A 22,061-nucleotide genomic window follows, 5' to 3' on the forward strand; every position below is an offset into this window, starting at 1 on the left:
GTAATGAAGGAAGACTAGGATGTGCACAAAAAAAATCTCAAAGTGGTTTTAATTAATGATTAATTCTCAGAGCTAATGAGTAACTCTAAGAACCCCAACACTCAGGAAGGTGTAAAATGAACAAATACATATGACAGTTGATTTAAACACAAATATATGGATTTTATTGACACACATGATATATTCTTTCTTGATAATAAATAAAAATCAATCTTCAAGGTCTACTTGGATTTCAGAAAGCCTCTACACTAGGTAGAAGTGTTCAGACTTTGTAATAGTCTTTTATAGGACTATATCTGAAAGGTAGTTGGCTGAGGTGACTCCTTAGTTTGGATATTTCAAATAAAACAGATATGTGCAACATCTTTACAATCATGATGCTTTCCTACACATCTGAAAAGAAAATTAATGCCCCTTTGTTATACTTCTCCCTAGAGTGTGGCAATTTTTTTCCAGTTTTAACAAAATGTAGAATAAAAATAACTAACATCACAAAAGTATATATTTCTGATATAAAAATCTTTTTATACAAATATATTTCTATTTGTGCAGAATAATCATTCTCAAAATACATAATTTTTTTATATGAAGTTGACACAATATTAAAATAAATAATATTTTCTAGGGAAAAACTCATTTACATCCTAAAATTACAAATGGAAGAATATAAAAATTGATTCACTATTAACTATCTCAATGCATCTTCTGTCCTTTCTCTCAGTTTATGTATACACTATGAAGCTATAGACATTGCCACACAACACCTCTGGAGTTCAGGTTTTCCTACAGTGTCTCCTGTTCTATTTAGCATGCCTCCACCCTAATACTAGATTGTAGCACTAGGCAAGCTTAACAAGGTCAGCCCTCCACACCTTCCAAATGGTGGAGAGCTTGCACCTTTATGCTCCCAGTATATTGAAGAAGTCCTGGCCATAGCATAATGTTCCTCCACCATACAGGACCTTTCCAACCCCATCTCTATTTAGGGAGAAGGGTTCAGACTATCTAGATTAATGGACATGGATTTTCCTATATCTGAAGCATTCTTGACCCTGACATCTGGACAACCAGATCTCATTTCCTTCATTAATTCATACCTGTAATGACTTATGCATTATGGTAAAGGTAAAGGGCCACCTTTAGCCATCTCTATCATAGCCAATTCTTGAAAAGTCAGAATGAGCAATGGGAACTCTGTTTCTTATGATGCTAAAGGAGAAGGGCAAATAGAGATATATAAACCTAAATGAATTTTGTTTACCCCTAAAGAGAGACTTAACAGTTTTCATTCTTCCCACCAAGTTTTATAAGTCAAGTAAATCGTTCTTGGAAAGCTTCTGCTCATAGTCACCAAATACATACATATATATATATATATATATATATATATATATATATATATATAGTCAGTAAATACAAAAGTGTAGATATCTCAGGATAATCTGGGCTGTTAAAAAAATGAACAAAAAAATGGTAATGTTTCAAGATCTCCAGGGTCTTTTATATGCTTCACTTTTTCAAGAAGACACATCTCCAGGCAGACATGTTCATGTGTCTGTGCACACTCTCAGAAGAGCCTTCTTTTATATTTCTCAATTTGGAACATGATTCATGACAATTTTCCCAGGTAGAAAAAAGGCTCTCTCTTCCCACAAAATTCAAAGAGCAAATGTGAGCCTAGCAAGAATTTGTAGCAGTGAATATCTAAAGCCTAGTTTCCTGTACTTCTTCTTCTGTTTCTTCCTTAAGGGCAGTGATTTTGGCTCGGGACTTGTGCCTACTTGAGTTTCGATGGGGGAAGAGCTTCATCTTGTCTGAGTGACTGATGGCTTGTCTATAGAGACTCTTCTCAGTCACAAGCTTCTGGATCGACTCATACTGCCACACTTTGTTCTCTTCTATGACCTAGTGAAATGTGGAACAGTTAGCCCCTCAGAGAGAATATAAGCTAAGGTACCAGCCCTAAGGAGCAGACAAAGCAGAAGGTAGAGAGAGAACTTATTATCAGTTCTTAGGAAAAGCCATAGCCCCCAAAGTCCCTCTCCACAGAGGAGGTAGGCATCTTTGTCACTTCATTTACTCAGTCTGAGGATTCAGACTCTTAGGAAGCCCTAGAATTGTTTGTGTTATACTATAAACCTTACACAAAGCAGCATGGCAATTTTTCAAAATAGGTTCAGGAGATTTACCACAATTAAAATAAACAGACATAATTAGCCATAACATGATGTGTCCATAAAAATTAAGTGTCAACTGTGACAGGTAAATTACCAACCACTTTATATCCCTGTTCTAGCACTTAAAATTTTCTTTTTTTTTGCAAGGCAAAGGGAGTTAAGTGACTTGCTCAAGATCACACAATTAGGTAATCATTAAGTGTCTGAGGCCAGATTTGAAGTCAGGGGTGGTGCTCTATCCACTGTGACACCTAGCTGCCCAATCTAGTACTTTCTAAAAAAGAATGTCAAAGTCCTTTACCAGTTTCCATGGTAGAAATTTGGTTTGTTTCATAGGGCAGTAGAAAGACTGTGCTGAATTTGAAATCAAAGAAGTTGAGTTCAAATTCTGTCTCTGTCATCTACAGCCTTTGTGACCTTGGGTCAAGACCTACTTGAGTCTCAGTTTCCACATCTGTAAAATGAACAGATTGGATGAATGAACTCTAAGCTTACTTCCAGTTTTAAATCAACAATCCTAGGATCCATCACTTTAGAAATCAAAATGTACTTAATATATAGCGAAACCAATAATCTATTCAGAGTTCTGTATATGAATTAACATGACATTCTTATTGGTTGAAAGGCATATTACAGAGAAAAAATATTTTTATTTCTTTCTTAAATAACCACAAATTAAACATTATTAAACAGTTGTATGTGTCTGTTGAGCTCTATACAGCATTTTTAATCCTTTTTTTATAGCATTCATTTTGAGTTTTTAAAATTGAGTTCCAAATTCTATTCCTACCTCCAATCCTTCCCTCATCCAAGAATGGAAAACTGTTGTTACTTGTCTTTTAATTTTGAAGAGGACCAGTGACATCATAAGGTGATTTAAGTGAGTCAGATTTACATAAGATTAAGTGAGTCAGAATTACATAAAATTCATCAGCTTCACTCTCTATTTCAGTGTCATAAAAGTCCAAAGTCTTCAGCCCCCTTCAAAGTTGTTGTAATAAATTGTTCTTATTTGCCCATTTCACAAGAAGAAGCCTTCACAGGCTTTAGATAGACTTCCCCCCCCCCCCCATCCAACTCACTGGTAGGTTTGAGGCTCACTGGTTTTCCTCAACCTGGTTTAGCCCATCTGCCATGACAATCTACCCAGGTGTGACCACTCTGAAAGTCACGGTTCCTTGGAGTCACAGGTGAGAGAGTTCAGTACCATAGACACCAGTAGACAAAGTTAGATGAATAGCTCTGAAAAGGACTCAGCAAGACCACTTATTGGATAATTATTTTTTTAAAAAAGAAGTTCCTTAAACGCAGAAATGTTTACCTGTGCTCAGGGATGCTCAAAATTTTGACAGAAATAAAGTGATGCATCCTTAGAATTTCCTTGTGACTAAACCTGGGGTGAGCTTCCAATAATCATTTTTAAAAAATTGCTGGAGATTTTGTCACTAAAAGGAGGGTAGGGAAGAGCACCAAATGGAGCTTTCTACAAGGAATAGAAGCTGTTGAACCTTTCAACAGGAACAATGGCAACAATGAAATGAATCAGATGTGAAAAGAGATTACCTGATACTAATGAATGCTCTATATTCAAGTGTATAAACAAGAAAACTCTAGAGGCTGACTAAAATATGATCAAATACAATACAGAATTTAGCACAACATAATTCTGCTTTGGATGTTATCCAAGAGGATTTAATTAAAATAAATACCAGAAGGACCTCTTTATAGAATAGTTTCACCTGAAACATGGTCCCACAGCATAGGCCCCAAGCAGAGTCTCATAAATACTCCACATTAATAAGCAATCTGCTGCCATTTCAGATTCACTTAATTCCGATATGACCTCACTGCTTGGATCAAACCCAGAAAGTTGGGCAGTTACATTGAGTAGTACTCAAAGGCCTCACATGACACAATTGTAAGGAAGGAACTTCTACATTGGGAATATTTGCAGGAACTTTCTAAATATAGCCTCCTCCACACACCTGAGAACTTTAACATAAAATTCTTTGAACCAGAATTAAGTAAGATTATAAATAAATTGCAAAATGCTCACCAAAAATCGCTGACACTCCAACATCGCTTCAATCCTGTGTTCAGAGAGGATTACAGTACAGTTGGCAAATGCATTCTTCAGTGTTCTTCGAATGACTTGATATGTTCTTTTTAACAAAAAAAAGAAAGGAATGTAGTACATGTAACCATAGAACTTTAATGATCTGACTCTATAGAGGATCTTACTAACTAAATACAAGTCTGTGTCTTCTGAGATTCTTGAATGATTAATCACCTTTTCAAAACAAAACATTTAAAAAGAACATTTTGATGCAGAAATAGTTATAATGAGATTTTTAAGTTTTTAATTGTTATTAATTTATATTTTTACCAACAGGTCTGATTGTTAGCATGTGGAAACCCAAAGGACAAACCAAAATAAAATATTCTATGAAAATCACTAACATTTCCATCCCAAGGATATATTAATGTTAAGATTCTTTTTTGCATACTACTGATATCACTTCTGAATTTGTGTTTGAAATTTTTTTTAAAAAGAGGAAATCACGAAGGTTTTACTTGTGTAACTACACAGCTCTTTCCTCTATTAACACTTTTAGTTTGCATAGCATTTTGAAGTGGTCTCCAAGAGCCAGGATAGTGACTCACATTCATATAAGTAAACAGGCATTGGACTCTTAGTCTTATGGCATTTCTACTATGAAATCTTATTGTATCTAGGTGAGTGACTGTAGGTTATAAATGAGAAGGCATCATAAAAATGTGAGTCAATGTTAAGTAAATCTTAATGATTCTGCTCACTTTGTTTTGTCAAAGAATAGAAATACTATGACTTACATAGGATCCAAATGAGCACTTGGTTCATCTAGCAGCAAGATTTTTGCCTTACTGAGAATAGATCGGGCCAAACATATTAACTGTTTGTGACCATGGCTTAGAACACAACCAGCATCGAGGAGGACAAAATCCAGCTTGCCAGGAAACTGTTCTATCACAGATTTTAGTCCCACCTACAATAAAAGGAATAGAGGGAGAACATCTTGTTTAGTGACTACTTTACATATAAGGTCAAAATGCCAGATGGGTAAATATGCATGAGTTTGAATAGGTATAGTGGAGCATTTGAAGTTCTAAAAACATATCCAGTATGAACACTCAGCCTATGTTAGTTAAGAAGTTTAAAACATTTTTTAAAAAATTCATTTGTTTTGTACTTTGAAGTAAGAAAATGCTTGACATAGAAGAGAATTATAAGGTCCCATAAGAACAGTTATCAGGAACACTAAAGTCTCAACAACCTGAGTTGTATGACAAAAAATGTTTTTTTTCTTTGTGCTTAAGGCTGATGAGAAACATAGCAAAAGTCTACAACTTAGGGTAGATGGATCATTAAGAGTAGATGACTTTCATGTGGAAAAAATGTTCAAATCACTATTGATCAGAGAAATGCAAATTAATCCACCTCTGAGGTACCACCTTATACTTATCAGAGCAGCTAATATGACAAAAAAGGAAAATGTTGGATATTGGAGGGAATATGGGAAAACTTGGACACTTAATGCACTATTAGTGGAGTTGTGAACTGATTCAACCATTTTGGAGAAGAATTTGGAACTATGCTTGAAAGGCTACAAAATAGTGTATACCATTTGATGCAATAATACCACCTAGGTCTGTATCTCAAAGAATTCCAAAAAAGAGGAAAGGAACTATTTGTACAAAAATATTTATAGCTTCTTTTGAAAAAAAAATTATTTATCTAAGGCAATGGGGTTAAGTGACTTGCCCAAAGTCACAGGTAGGCAATTATTAAGTGTCTGAGGCTGGATTTGAACTCAGGTCCTCCTGACTCTAGGGTCCATGCTCTATCTGCTGTACCACCTAGCAACCCCCTATAGCATCTTTTTTTTCCCTGTGGTGGATAAGAATTAGAAATAAAAGGGATGCCTATAAGTTGGGGAATGCCTAAATAAGCTGTGGTATGTGATTGTTTATTGTGCCATAAGAAATGACAAGTGAGATGATTTCAGAAAAACATGGAAAAACTTATATGACTGTTGCATAGTAAAATGAACACAACATTATGCATAATAATGACAATAATGTTTGAAGAAGAACTGAGAATGTCTTAGAAATTCTTAGCAATACAATGATCCAGGACAATCTGAAAGGACTAATGATAAAGAAAAAGAACATATTGATTGAATACAGACTGAAGCAGGCTATTCTCATTTTTTTTCTTTTATTTGAGTCTTCTTGAACAAAACATTAATATGGAACCTATATATAATTGCTCATATCTCAGGGAAGGATGAGGGGAGGTATAGAATTTGGAATTTAAAGCAAAGTAAAAATGTTTAAAAAACTGAAAAATAATGGATGACTGGGAGAAGCTGTTCTTTCTCCTATTTTGCTTTTGAATTCACTATGAAATAGAATAATCTTCAAAATCAATAATGTCAAGCAAAAATTTTTCTGGAAATATAAGTAAAGATATGATAAGTGAATTTGGGGCTGTCCTTAGTGAGTGTGAATTAACAGACACAGGAGAAACTACACATAACCTAAAGGTAATGAAAGACATTCCAGGTGTTATTAAATTGATAATCATGATTCCAATGTTCTCGCCATTTTACAGATGAAGAAATGGAAACAGAGGTTAAGTGACTTGCCCAGGATCATGCAGCTAGTATCTGAACCAGGATAGGAATTCAGGTCTTTCTGACTGTGAACCGAAGTTGCCTCCATCCATTGTGCCATCTAGCTGCCTAGTCAATGAGCCCAACCATACCAAAAAGATTAATCACATCCGTAGTACTCTTTACAAGTATTCATTCAGATTATACTTAAAAGGTAGTGGGTTCTAGAATTTGAAAGAACATCGGAATTATGAATATCAAAGTCAGACTAACTCTGGTCAGTTATTTCTTAGATATGGTCTCAGGGGATCAGAAGAATGCTTGTGAGTAATCTGACACAAACTTATTACCATAAGACTCATCAGAAATTGATAGTAGCATCATTTGATATATGAAGAACAGCATATTACTGATATGTGAGAAGTATTAATAATAGTAATAATTAACATTTGTAGAACATAATATTGTCTTATTTGATCCCACAACTCCACTTAGTATTATTATTAATTGCAATTTATAGATGAGGAAATTGAGCCTCAGAGAAGCCTCAGAGTCACACAGCTAATTAGATTTTTAGATGGGATTTCAACTCAGGACATTCTGATTTTAAAGTTTAGCACCCTATATAAAATATAAATAATCGTGATGCTCATACATTATATAAAATAACTATCTATCATAATTCTTTCTCTATTATACTTAAAAGTTGTGTTGCAAATTAATGTGGGGGTAGAATCAGGTAGTATTTTTGTAGACCTAACATTTTAAAAGTGTGTGAGACTAATTAGTATGTATTTAATTTTTAGCAATATTCATATGATTCTGTCCTCTCCTCTGTGAATTGGCAAGATATCAAACTGTCATGAGGTTCAGAGATTTTTTTTTCCTACTCTAATTCCACCCTTCCCCAACAATGTATTTCTCAGAAAACCTCAAAATTGCATCCTTAAAACTTACCTCTTCTAAACTCTAGATCAAAGCTCTTTAAGTGTATTGTTTACAAATTTAGTTAATGTTTTCTCTAAAATTTCCATGAAAAGAATTTTTGTTGGGTAATAAGGAAACTTGAGAAATGAAAATGGTTAATCTAAGTAGTATTTTTTTAGGTCTCTATTAAGGTTGGGCACTCAACAACTAAGTGTTTAACACTCACTAACAATTCAAAGCTCCTGACATGGGCATGTTGAACAAAGTTGAGAGGGAAAATGGATAATTTTGGATATAACTGTATTTAGACAAGGGCTAGAATATGTAAAAAAAATAGGAAAAGAAAAATTTGCTTTTTAAAGAATGTTATTAAATTTGATAAACATTTTAAAATCTCTTGACTTTGGATCTATGAAACCAGCATGTTATTATCATATATTTCACAATTACTCTGCATGTTTGTTGAATTGCACAAGTTCATTCTTATGCATAGACCTGGTAGGTGACTACCTATAAGGGGGTATTTTAAGGCTGTAACCCGCCCCCCTACACACACACACACACACACACACACACACACACACACACACACATGAACTTCTTCAAGTTCATTGAACTTTCTCCATCAGTGGAGCACAGCCTCTCAGATAAAAGGGATTGTAAGTAAGTGTATGGCAATTTGGAGAATTCATCAACTTTTTTGAGATTCTAGTGAAATTGTTCTAGGGAAGAATTCTAATGAAAAATTTCCTTTTCCATATGTTTTATTTCCTTTGGAAATTATAGGTTCTTTTGCACGAACTGATGCTGAATGAAGTGAGGAAAACCAGAAAAACATTGTACATCTTAAAAGCAACACTGATGATCAATGATGATAGATTTAGCTCTTCCTAGTAGTACAATGATCAAAGACAATTCTAAAGAACTTGTGATGGAAAATGCCATCCTACATCCAGAGAAGGAAGTATGGATTCTGAATGCATATAAAAGCATATACTATTTTCAATTTTTAAAATTTGCTTTATGTCAAGGGGATGGGGAAGGGAATGGAAGGAGGGAGAAAAAATGGAACTCAAAACCTTACAAAAATGATTGTTGAAAACTATCTTTGCAGGTAGTTGAAAAAATAAATAAATAAATTTATTTTTATAAAAATCATGAGAGCAGAAGATAAATTAGACATCATATTGTCCAATATAAATGATAATTGTGTATAACACCTACATTGTGCTGGGCACCATGCTAAGAACTTTGCAATTATTAACTCATTTCATCCTCCCCAAAATTCTGGAAGATAGGTGCTATTGTTATCTTCATTTTACAGATGAGGAAACTGGGGTGATATTTGAACTTGGGTCTTTCTGATTCCAGACCCAGCATTCATTGTATCACACAATTTACCACCTAATTTTACGAATGAGTCAGTTGAGGGCCAGACAAGCTAACTTTTCCAAAGGAACACTGGTGGAGTTAGCATTTGAAGGTCATAAGATCATAGCATCAGATAATTAGTCCTGGAAGAGACTTTGGGGGGTCATTTTCTCCAACTCCCCCCATTTTACATTCAATTCAATTCAAAAATTCAATAATCTTTCCATTATACCACACTTCACCTAATGACCTATAGAATAATAGCCATCCTCACATGAAAAGGAGGAATTATGACTATTCTCTCTACTCACTGGTCATCAGGAGAGTCCCAGGGATATATCTGTGCCATCCCCAGAGTAGCCAGCTTTGTCCTGGGTCATAACTCATTTCAGAGAAAATCATTCCTTGCCAGATTGGGTCCTTCTGCCTATTTCAGGGCATTGCCAGAACTGATATAGACTCCAGGTGGAAAATTGGAAGTAAGAGTTGTAGAGAAAAAGCTCCTTATATAAGGGACAATTTAGGATCAGAAAGGTTATCTGAATCTGGCATGATATAGCTTAATGTTATCATTATTTGTCTAGAACACCTACTTAAGAAGTTTTGATGAGAATTGATTCAAAATATCTTAGATTTAGAGTCAGGTGGGTCCTTAGGGACCATGTAGGTAATTTTCCTCTAGTATAGAGATAAGAAAACTGAGGCTCAGAGAGTTAAGTAATTTAGCTAAAGTCAGATAGCTAGTGAAAGAATCATTATTAGACCTCAGGTCCTCTTGACATCCAAATTTGTATTTTGCTCCCTTTGTTGCATATTCACCTGAAGAAATCATCAACAAATACTTTTGTGTTTTGTGAGTAAGATATATGGTGACTTCAATTCATCTCAATAAATATTTATTAAACATCAACTAGCTGTGAGACCTTGTCATGAACATATCACAAGTATGTTCATGAATAGAACAATAGGCAGGACATTTCCAAAATTCTCTTAATAGTGTCAATCATTTTTTAATGCCTTTGATTGGACTATTTTTTTCATTATAGGGATCAACTTCTTCAGTTGCTATGTACAAATCTTTGATAAATATCCTTACCTCATCTGCAACTTTCCATAATTCATAATCACTCCACTGCTCATAAGGATCCAGGTTTTTTCTAAATGTTCCAGAAAATATAAATACTTTCTATTTGGGTAAAGAAAAAAGGAAAAGACATGATTAAAAATTTGATTATATATTTTAGAACAAAAATAATAGCCTGTGGGACAGTACTTTTTGTTCCAAATCTAATTTCAAATCAATGAATAATTCTAGTCACATTGCTACTATTCTCATTGACTTGGATTGGGTAGTCCATAACAATGGCAATCCTCATTTCTTAATTCACAATGAATTTTGACTCTAAACCAAGTTGTCTTTATGAATGTTTTTGAAAATATTTAAGCTAGAATAGTTATTCTTATATCTCTCAATTTGTACAACAATCAAGCAGTTGAAAGTTATACAGAATTCTTTATTTTATTTTCCATTTCCTCATTATTAGAAAGTGCAGGATCAAAATCTGTGATTTCACTGGTACAGGGAATTCTCAGATAAGAAAATTCCCTTTACCTGTGCTGGTCTGAACCTCTCAAAGATTAAGTGACTTGCCCAGGGTCACTTACCCTCTATTTTAGTGGGGTTGTTTGAATGTAGGACTCCCTAGCTTCAAGAACAGCTTTCTATCCAATATAACTGATTGCCTGTCTAAAACATTATGAATGTATAAAGTAGTCAATTCCCTCTAGTATAGAGATAAGACAACTGAGACCCGGAGAGTTAAGTAATTTAGCTAAAGTCACATGGCCAATGACAGAATCAATATTAGAACTCAGGTCTCACTTAACAAAAAAAAAATTCAACTTGAACCTCAAGTTGGAAGCATGAAAGGAAAAAGAATAGCCTATGGTCCTTTCACAACTTTCCTAGTAAGGATCAAAAAAAGAATTCAAAGATGAGTAATGATCTTCCAAGATTGGAGAAGGAATTATGGTAAATGTATTTTCCCAGACCATCCTCTTTACCCATTCCAAAGAGACAGATAATAGGGAAAGGGTTATTAAACCCCACCTTCAAGTATAGGTCATAAGCTTTGCATAGTGGCAGTATCGTGGCCAAGTATAGACCAGAGAAGTTCTCCCCTGGAAGACTAGAAAGGAACTTTAAAGAAACCACTAGTCACCTTCTGAAAGTCAAAATTCAGATCTTCTAGATTAAGGGGGGGGAGGGGGGAAAACTATAAACTATCAGAAAGAAAGCTAGGTGGCACAGTGGGGGGGGCAACTAGGTGGTGAAGTGGATAGAGCACCAGCCCTGTAGTCAGGTACCTGAGTTCACATTTGGCCTCAGACATTTAAAATTGCCTAGTTGTGTGACCTTGGGCAAGTCACTTAACTTCATTGCCTTAAATTTAAAAAAAAAAGAAAAAAATAAATTACCAAACAGCCAGTTAGGATTACACAAGACACAGCAACTAACAATATAAAAAGAGGAAAGTTTGGGGTGTTATTCTATCAGACAAAAGATAAAGGCATATAAATAATAATAACTTACCCAGCAAAACTGAGAATAGCATTATAAGGTAAAATTATATGGTAAAAAATAATCTTTAATGAAATAAAATATATTAAAGCATTCCCTATAGAGACCAGAGTTGAATAGGTACTTTAAAATGCAAACACAGATTTCAGAGAAATATAGAAAAGTTGAATAATATATTTGAACAATTGGAAGAGACTATAGGATGAGAAAATCTACATTTGAATAAGAGGGTAAGAAAAAAGTATCTTCTCTGAAACCTAATGTTTTCAAAGGTCATAGGGAAATAAATTAGTCAGTGGCCTAGGAAAAGTTTTATCTTATTTTGAAGCTCTTAAGAGAAAAAAGAAAATGAAGGAAAAGAAGAGTGAAAGAGTGAAATTTAATATCTCATATAATCAGAGTGCTTGAGAATAACAATATACACCAGGGCTGTCCAACATACGGCCCAGGTTGCACGTAGCCCACAGGATTATTTTATGTGGCCTGCCAGTGAGTTTACTAAATGTTTTAGTAAACAAAGCTGAGCTACCACAGAGCTCTCGCTAAAATTGCAAATCAAAACATATTGCCTATTGTTTCAATAAAAACTTTTAAAAGTAAGGTTGGACAGCCCTGATATATACTATACAACTATACACTACACTCTAAAACACAGATGTTAAATATTTCTTGCATGTAAGTCACTCCTTTAAGCCTTGAGGAAATGAAAAAAAAACAGCCCCTGCTTTTAATAAGTTCATATTCTAAAGAGGGAGAAAATAAGCAAACAAATATGTGCATACAAGATATGTATAGAGTAAAATGGAGGTCATTTTAGAGAGAAAAATATTGGCTACAACAAATATACATAGAATATTTTCTATGTGTAAATGTTTTGGTATTATGAGAGAAGAAAGTTAAATGAAGACAGCGTTGTCTCTAAATAGATAACAAATAGTGGAGGCAAAAAAGACATACAAATGTCATACAAGATAATATGTGATAATTATCCTAAGGATAAAAAAATCAAATGCTAAAGTTATATAAAAGAAAGAGATCACTTTTAACTGGGGTAACATGAAAGAGATAGTATTTCAGTTGAGTCTTAAAAAAAAGTTGTCAGATTTTGATATACAAAGAAAGATTATATTAAGAAAAACAGTAAAAGACAGAAAAAGAAAATAGTTGAACAGAGAATCATGGAGAACCTGAAATAACATGTCAAATGGTTTGTACATTTTTACTGAAGAAATGAAAGACGGATCAAGCAAAGGATAAGCTTGTTACTTGAGGTAGATGGGAGAATGATAATGGATGATAGAAAGATGAAAGAGCAGCTTTTATTTTGTTTTTTGTGTACTTGGCCAAGCAGAACAACTGGAAAGAAAAGAACAAAAATGGCTAGTAGACACTTGATACCCAATATGAGGAGTAAGATAGTTAAAGTTTATTTCTATCTGTGATGAGTTCATCAATCCAAATTTAACTTCAAACTAGGGTAATAAAAAGAACAGGCTAATGTAATTTCTAAGAAATACTTTAAAGATGATAGAAAAATTAAAAAAGAATGTAGTATGAGAAAAGATGAACATCTAAATTTTCTTTTTAGAGGAAAGGGAACAGGAATGACAAACTATACCAATTAACTAATTCAAAAAGATTTATTAAATGATTGCTATGTCCTACTTCCATGCTAAGTTGTGTTGATACAAGAAAAGAAAAAAATAACCCTTAGCTGTTATCAAGAAATTCATAGAAATGAAAGATCAAATAAAGAGAAAAAATTTAAAATATATATATTCATAGTAGCTAATTTATAGCAAAGAATTGAAAACTAAGGCATACCCTTCAATGTGGAAACAAAATAGATGAATAAATTATGCTGTATGATTATAGTAGAGTATTAAACTGTCATTAATATGACAGAAGGAATGATTTCAGAGAAATATGGGAATTTTTATAAGAATTGATGTAGAGAAAAGTGAATAGAATTTGTATAGCAATAACATTTAAAGACAAACAACTTTGAATGACTTACGAATTCTATTCAATGTAAAGATCAGTCATATCTCCATTAGAACCTACTTTCTAATACATGATAGGGGCAAAATAAAGAATGAAACATATTTTTAGACATGGCCATTTGTTTGACTTAATTGAATACTTGCATATTTGTTATAAGAGTTTTGTCTGTTTTTTTTTTCCAATAGTGAGGGGTTGGAAGAAAAAAAGGAAGGAGAGAAAATAAATATTTGTTAAAAGATAAAAAAAGAAAAGACTATTTATTTAATAAGAACTGTGGATAATTAGTGTTAATTTTGGATGCTAGTCTCATGATTTCCAAATATCTCTACCTTCCTTTACAAAGCTCCTCCTGAGATCAATGCAATGTTTTAGAGGCAGTTTCTGCCTTGAATTGTTCACCCTGCCTACCACATCAATTATTACATTCTCCATGGGTGCCATTCAACTCCAAGGACAACAGCATAAAGTAGCTAGTACTGTAAGAGGGAAAAGGATAGGTCACTGAAGAATTTGCCAAAAATAACTACCTACTGTGATTTTACCTGTTGTAATATGAAATCTAAGTCACTGCCTAAGGGAGAAGGGGAGTGCCATAGTCAAGTCTCCTAGGTCTTTGATCAGCAGATCATTTAACCTTGATTTCTCTGAGGTCTCTATTGACAGAAGTCTTAATGAATTTTGTCTTTCATGGATTAGAAAGAAGGGAGTTGGAAGAAAAATAAACATTTAGCAAATGTAGAAAACAAAACCAAACATTTTCCCTAGAATTTCAGAATTTTCTTTATATAAATTAAACCAGGAAGCTTTTAAATAAAGAGAATTAGAAGTTTCAGAGAAAGGTTAGAAAAATAAAAAACATCTCTTTGTTCATATAGCAAAGATATGTGGAACCATTCTGTTGTTTTCTCTGTGGGTTTCATCCCCCTATATGATGTGTATTTCTGAAGAATGTCAGTGCTTTCTAAGAAGTGTTCTTTCTGTGACCCTGGAGTTCAGGGCACCAGACACCAAAGTCAGAGTCAAAGATAGGTGTGAGGAGAAGTATCTGGTTGTTCTCCATCTATCAAAACTATAAGAAAATAGAAAAAAGAGAACATTTTATCAGACTGACCCTCTGTGAATGAGGTTTGTAACTCCCTTGTAGGGAGAGAGATGGAATAAGTGTAGTTTTTAACAGATTTACTTTGGTGAAGAAGCAAGAATTTATATATATATATATATATATATATATATATATATATATATATATATATATATAGACAAGTCAAAGTCTGGGTCCTGAGTATTAGCATTTTGGGGGGAGTAGAGAAAGTCCAAATCTGTGATTTTCTGAAATTTTATAATTTTCAGTGAAGAAAATTCAAATAATGAGATGTATGAGTAGATTTTCTGTAGTCTCTAGTCATGGAATGTAAGAGTCATGTAAGCACAGACCCCCCCCCCTTTTAAATCCAATTCACTTGCTTGTCATGGCATCACCTCCCTGATGTCATGGTCCTCTTCAAGAACAAAGGACGAACAATAACAGCAGCAATTGCCAGAGGACTTTCTGTCTCAGGAGAATCCAAGACTTTCTGACTCTGAGAACAGCTCTCTATCCACCATTCCAAGCTACTTCCTAAAGAGACCTCTCTTGTTGGAACAGGAAAGTCACAGGGTGAGGACTTGAGAAGCCTAGAATGTATTTTCAAATTTGCTATTTAACTATCTGTGTGATTTTGATTTGGGGCAAGTCAGCTTGTGTCTTGATCTCGTTTTCCTTATCTGAAAAATGAAGGAGTTGAACTAAAAGGTCTTATAAGATCTTCTAGATCTATTATCCTGTGATCTTTATGTAAGTAACAACACAACAAAACAAGGCTTTTTTGTGTTACTTAGCAAGGTTTGCTTTATAGCAGGAAAGGGAACAAGAAACAACATAAACTTAACAGTAGGTCCACAGCTAACCAGATTCTCGTCTCCATGGCTCAGCACTTTTCTTTTGCCTATTGTTATTGTTCTTAAGCATGTTCTTTTTGCATTACCATGCTTAAGAATTTTTGCTATTAGTAAATTTGAAAATTTTTTTTCCACGAGAAAATATAATATTTTGTATCCATCCATTTTCTAGCAGATGACAAAGACTGGAGAAAATAATTGAAAATATCAATCTAGAGAGTTTTAATATCTAAAAGAACTGCTTTATAAAATTATTTTGGTGAGTAATACAATTTCCTTTTCTATCTGGATTTGGAATCCATCTTTCAAATCTTCCTGGCTTGTAAATTTTATTTTCTAAGTGGAAGATGAAGGACCAGCTTGAAAAGTGCTAAAATAAGCACAGATAGCAATATATATTCAGTGAATTGTTAGTAGAAATAAGTGATGATGATGATGATAATGATGATAAAATATATTTAAATAGGTTATATCATGAGAGATTACATTTATCTCATTCCTCATAAAACTAATAAAGATATAAAGCAGAGGCAGGGAAACTAATTGAAAAACATTATCAAGATTTGGGGCCAATTACATCGAATTTACAAAAGTGACCTCGATTGGATCAGTTATGTCTACTTTGCAAGGACCATTGTTTTCATTTTAACTTTTATTAAATGAAAACTGGTAACATTCTCTCTCTCTCTCTCTCTCTCTCTCTCTCTCTCTCTCTCTCTCTCTCACACACACACACACACACATATTCACATACACACACTCATGCACAAACACACATACACACACTTTAAACTTTTGTTCTTGCATAATAATGTACAAAGTAGTAGCATATTAGTGATGTTTTATGACCCAAATCAAAGAATGACATTTTAAAAGTAGCTACAAATTAATCTGACATAGGTCACTCTATTCTAGAGACAAAAAAAACCCAATCATTATACTCTTTATTTTCAGTTCCAGTACTTCATGTCCTAATGTTTCTCCTAAATATTTGTTATTTAAGCAGTATCTCTTATGTATTAGAAAACATCTGTCAACCTACCATGATTGCTAACATGCTACTTAGAGCATTGAAGCAGGGGAAAATGCTAAAGAAAAAAGTGGTTAAGAATGCTCCAGCTGATGACTATATCAGCTAGGAAATGTAATCAAAACAATGACATGATAATATCCATTTCTCATAGAGTACTTCTAATATCTAGAAGAACTGTTTTCCTAGGGGGAAAAATTAGAATTTGTAAAAAAGGAAAAAAATTAATAAATATTTTCTAGTTAAAAAAGGCATTTAGCAGGCAAACATTTGTTAAATGTCTACTATTTGCTGTTACTATGGGGATACAAAGACATAAAACAATATCTGACCTCACTCTATTAAAAGATTTAAAAAACATATACACAAAAAATTAAATACAAGAATGTATTTTTATTGAACAAAATAAGGTTTTGGGGAAAGGAATTAATATCTTGGAGAGTCTAGGCAGGCTTCCCATAGGAGGTAGCACTTAGGTAAACCATTCATTCTGAAGGTAGCTATTTGAATAACGAGAGGTGAGTTCTAAGTGCATTCCAGGTATGGGAATAGTCAACACAAAGATGTGGAAGCTGGAGATGGACTGTCACATATAGGAAATAGTATAGTAGGCCTATTTGATAAGAAGTTAAAGTGTGTGGAAAAGTAATGTACAATGTGCATGGAAATCCAGACTATTAAAGCCCAATCAGATGGGCTTTAACAGTCAGAAAGAAAAATTTATATTTTATCTTTGAGGCAAAAGGAAAACTTGGGAAATTCTTTTACCAAGGAGGGACATAATCAGACCTCTTCTTTGGAAATATCAATTTGGCAATAGGGTGGACGAGAGATTGGAGAAGGGAGAGAGAACAGTGAAGAAACAACTGCAGCCAGGGTGAAGGGGCAGGAGAGACAGAATTAGGGTGGTGGCATGTGAATGTAGAACAGCTGAAATTTTGGATAAACCCAGATAGATTGAGTCAATGAGACCTGGTAATGAACTGGATGTAAAGGGTGGGGAAAAAAAGAAAGAAGTTAAGGATGATTCTATGGATGTCTGGCAAGATCATGGTACTCTTAGCCAGAGGAGGGACATTAAGAACATGGACAATTTGGGGGGAGGAAGGAGATGATGATATCTGATCTGGTCATGATGAGTTTGTGATGCTTATAGAACATCTTGAAGATGCCACATATACAACTGATGATAGAGATACCCTGATACCAAAAAAATTCATTAATTTTTTAAACTTTTTTTTACCTGTGGTATTACTCCAAATGCTTTTCTCCACTGCTGCAAGGGTATTGAATCCCAAGATATCCCATCAATCTGTATATCTCCTTTTGTGTTCAGTAGTCTTAAAAAGGCTGCTAACAAGGTACTTTTTCCAGAACCAGTCCTTCCCAAGAGGCCCACCTGTAAAATAAAAGTGGTGGGGAGTTAGGAGTTAGCTTTAAATAACTCTGTTTATAAGCATCAATAAACTGTATGTAATATTGTACTATAAATTTTATAGAGAAAACTATTGCCACCATGACAGAAGTCCACTTGTTGAGTTCTTTTTACAATCTGAAGAAGAGATTGGTATCGATTTCTCTATAGCTCCTAATTCATTCCTCAACTGTGAGTAATGCTTGTATTGAAAAGACTAAATGCTATTCAATGATCATGAAACACAGGCTAACTTTTCTACATGGGGATGGAACCCAAAACCTTGATCTTAATAGTATTATTGAGTTAACTGCTCTATGACAACTTTTCCAAATAACCCAAGTGATATATAACCTTGAAATCATTGAACCAAGAAAAAAATATATATATATATAATTAAAGAGAATCAAAAAAAGAGTTTCATAGGCTATTTTATTGAATTAGCCTAAGAAATAATTTTTAATAGACACTGGGACTTCTTGGTCTGAGGTCTGACTAACAAGGTAAATCATTACACTTCAGTGAGATGATTTCATTCAACCAATGTTTTAAAATACTTAATATCACATGCAAAGGACTAGGGACACAGGGACAAAATTAAAACTATACCTGTTCTCAAAAAGTTTCCACTCCACTTGGAGAAGCGACATATAGACATATTAGTGCAACAAAAATATAAAATTATATGCACACACATGTTTATACTACTGTATATACAGTAATGAATGGTGCTACCTCATGTGAAGTAGAGGAAATATAAGAATAAAAATTGTATCTCCCCTCAAAGAATTTTCATTCTCCTGAGGGAAGCAACATATATGCAAATAAGCACACTACACAAACACACACACACACACACATATAGATATAGATACATACATACATACACAAAGTATGTGTGTGTATCTATACATATGCATGTATGTTGTATATACTACTGGTATATTTGTGATGCATATGTGTGTAATAAATATTATTATATATACAACTCTATATCTACATCTGTAGCTATCTATGTATGTATGTGTATATATATATATATATATATATATATATATATATATATATATATATATATATATACTACATGTGTACTGGGGACATAACAGAAAAAAAATTCTCCCTGCCCTCAGAGTGTTTCTACTGGGGGAACACAACATGTATCCTTGTGAATACAGCACATATACAAAGTAATTTCAAAAGGAAAAGAATACAAACATTAGAGGGACCAAGAGTGGTCTAGGGTAGATGGTGGTAGCTAGGCTATACTCTGAAGGAAGCTAAGGATTCTGGGAGATTGATCATGTTGCCTTTTCCAGCTCTCAGAATGACTGAATGTCCATTTCAGGACATTGTCAGTCATTTCCTGAAATCATCAGATCAACCAATCTGTGACTATTTTTTCTACTATTCTAACAAACATTTCTGCCAACAACCAATATGAGCAACGTGGTCAACTATGCAGACTAATGCTTCAGTTGGACTAACAATACTTGAATCACTAGATTATGATAGATTCCACCTTAGATCATGGTCTGTTGTACACAGTTGCATTCAATTAAACTGGATCTTCCCTTTACAAATGGAGAAGTTTCAAATCTCACAGAGAAGTGATTTCTCAAATTAAAATCTGGTAGTTAAAAAAGAGGAATTAGAATTTAGCATCTCTAAATCCTAACCTCATGATCTTATCTATGTAGGTCAAAGGATCATGTTCTCTTTCAATTAGCCACAAATGACATCTTCAGAGAATACAACCAAAACACTGTCATAGTCAGACCTCAGACTTTCCCTGCTCTTCCTAGGAAGAGGCAGGGATGAAAGAACAGCATAGTGTTCAAGCACTACCACATGATACCTTTCCTGAGCCCCTCATTTGAAAGTGTCCTCCCTCTTAAACTACCTGGAATTTAACTCTGTTACTGTTGTTTTTGTCATTTTCATTGAATCAGACTCTTCATGACTCAATTTGGGGTTTCCTTGGCAAAGATGCTTGAAGTGGTTTGCTGTTTCCTTCTTCAGTTCATTTTACTGAAGAGAGAACTGAAGCAAATGGGGTGAAGAGACTTGTACAAGGTTGCACAGCTAGGAACAGTCTGAAGATATCTTCCCCACTCCAGACCTGCTACTCTCTATATTACACCATTTACATGCCCTATTGTTTTGCATTCATTCTCTATACCTTTATTCTCCATATTCTTAAATCTGTATTTCCTCTATTAGATTATAAGCTCTTTGCCAAGGAAGATTGTTTCATTCATTATATTTACATTCCCCCATCTAGCCTGGTCCCAATAATGAAACGTCTGCTGACTGACTTCAAAGCACTGCATTTTAAGAGCATTTGTTTTGTCTTCTATATCTTACTCGGCATCTGATAAATGCGTTTAGGTGAACAGATTTTCTGGAATAAAGAATTCCATTTGGTCATGCCTAACAAAGACTTCTTGTTACTTAAATAATTGGCATGTAAGAACTCTTTTCCGGGATTTGTCTTTTTAAACTGCACACTGATTGGTTATTTAATGTCAGAACATTTTCTTTTGAGACATAACCTTATTCCAGGTGAGCATTTTCTAATATTTTCACTATAATAATATTTTCTTCACCATATTAAGTTGTATTTACAAACCTTTTAAGGTTAGAAGAGGCAACATGGTATAGTAAAACATTGGATTTGGTTTAAAATCTCAATTTGCTCATTTTTAGAATGAAGACAAGAAGACCACTAAAATGTCCTCATGAGAAGCAAAATAATTTAGTGGATAGAGAGTCAGCCCAAGAGCCAGGTGAAAGTGAGGTCAAGTCTCTTCTTTGGCACCTTATTGACCATTAAGTGACTTGCCCAGAATGACATTGACCATGCCATCCTGGGAAAGTCACTTAATCTCTCAGCATTCCAGGTAATCAAAACTATGAATTAGAAAGTGGCTACCTCGATTGTTAGAATTTTCTAATCTGAGAATTCACTATAACAATGAAACCATGTGTCTTTTCTTTAACACTATCTCACAGAACTTTTAATGAGGATCAAATGAGTTCATATTTATAAAGTGCTTTGCAAAGTTTAAAACACTGTATCAGTTACCACTAAAAAGTGCTACATAAGCATTATTTTATTTGATTTTTTATAGTCTATATTTTTATTGTGATGTAATATTTACAAAGTCTTTCCCTCACAACAACAACCCTGTACAAATAACACAGTCCTATTTCCCAACTTGGGGCAGCTAGATAGTACAGTAGATAGAGCACTGAGCTATTCCTGAATTCAAATCCAGTCTCAGACACTAGTTATGTGATCCTGAGTATAAAAGATGAATGATTGTATTTATGCCTCACCCTGTTTGTCTGTTTCCTCATCTATAAAATGATTTGGAGAAGGAAATAACATATGTGTCAAAAAAAGATTCTAATGGGGTTACAGAGAGTTGAACACCATTGAAATAACTGAATAATTTCACAGATAAAGAAACTGTGGCTCAAAGTGCTTAGTTCATAATAGCTAGTATTAGTCCTGGGACTTGTTTAAAATAATTACATAAATAAACAAAAAACAAACAAATAAATAAATAAATGAAATCTTGCCTTTCTCTAAAAATTAATTTTGACAATCACAGTTATTTTTTTTGGGGGGGGAGTATTAAATAGATTTGGATTTAGTTGCATTTTGAATAATATCATAAACAAATTAGTTTTGATGTATTCGTTTTTACTATTTTTCAGTTTCTTATCCTTTCTAGGAGATGCCACAATGAGAGAAAACAAGATTTTTCATGGTAAGAAGAAAGTCTTCTGCGTGTTGTGCTCATCTTTTTCTACAGATAAGATACAAAAATGTAGTAGCCCTGGGGAATACTGGGAAATACAGGTACAATACATTCATTTCAGCTACATCACCCTTTTCTTTAACAAAGACAGATTAAGTATTCTTTACAAATCAAGTGGCATTTAAGTGTTTATG

General features: G+C 33.8%; 1 protein-coding gene across 1 annotated transcript in view; it reads right to left on the reverse strand.

Annotated features, from left to right (window-relative positions):
* Positions 1 to 1,414: 1,414 nt before the first annotated feature.
* Positions 1,415 to 22,061, reverse strand: part of CFTR (CF transmembrane conductance regulator) — a 230,398-nt gene continuing 209,751 nt past the window's right edge. The window contains exons 23-27 of the mRNA XM_074193848.1: positions 17,927 to 18,082; positions 10,227 to 10,316; positions 5,031 to 5,203; positions 4,234 to 4,339; positions 1,415 to 1,905 (exon numbers count right to left, since the gene is read on the reverse strand). Of these exons, the coding sequence (XP_074049949.1) occupies positions 1,705 to 1,905; positions 4,234 to 4,339; positions 5,031 to 5,203; positions 10,227 to 10,316; positions 17,927 to 18,082 (726 nt within the window). The 3' untranslated portion in view covers positions 1,415 to 1,704. The remainder of the gene's footprint in view (positions 1,906 to 4,233; positions 4,340 to 5,030; positions 5,204 to 10,226; positions 10,317 to 17,926; positions 18,083 to 22,061) is intronic.

This window comes from Macrotis lagotis, chromosome 7 (assembly GCF_037893015.1).
Source record: "Macrotis lagotis isolate mMagLag1 chromosome 7, bilby.v1.9.chrom.fasta, whole genome shotgun sequence".
Taxonomy (NCBI): domain Eukaryota; kingdom Metazoa; phylum Chordata; class Mammalia; order Peramelemorphia; family Peramelidae; genus Macrotis; species Macrotis lagotis.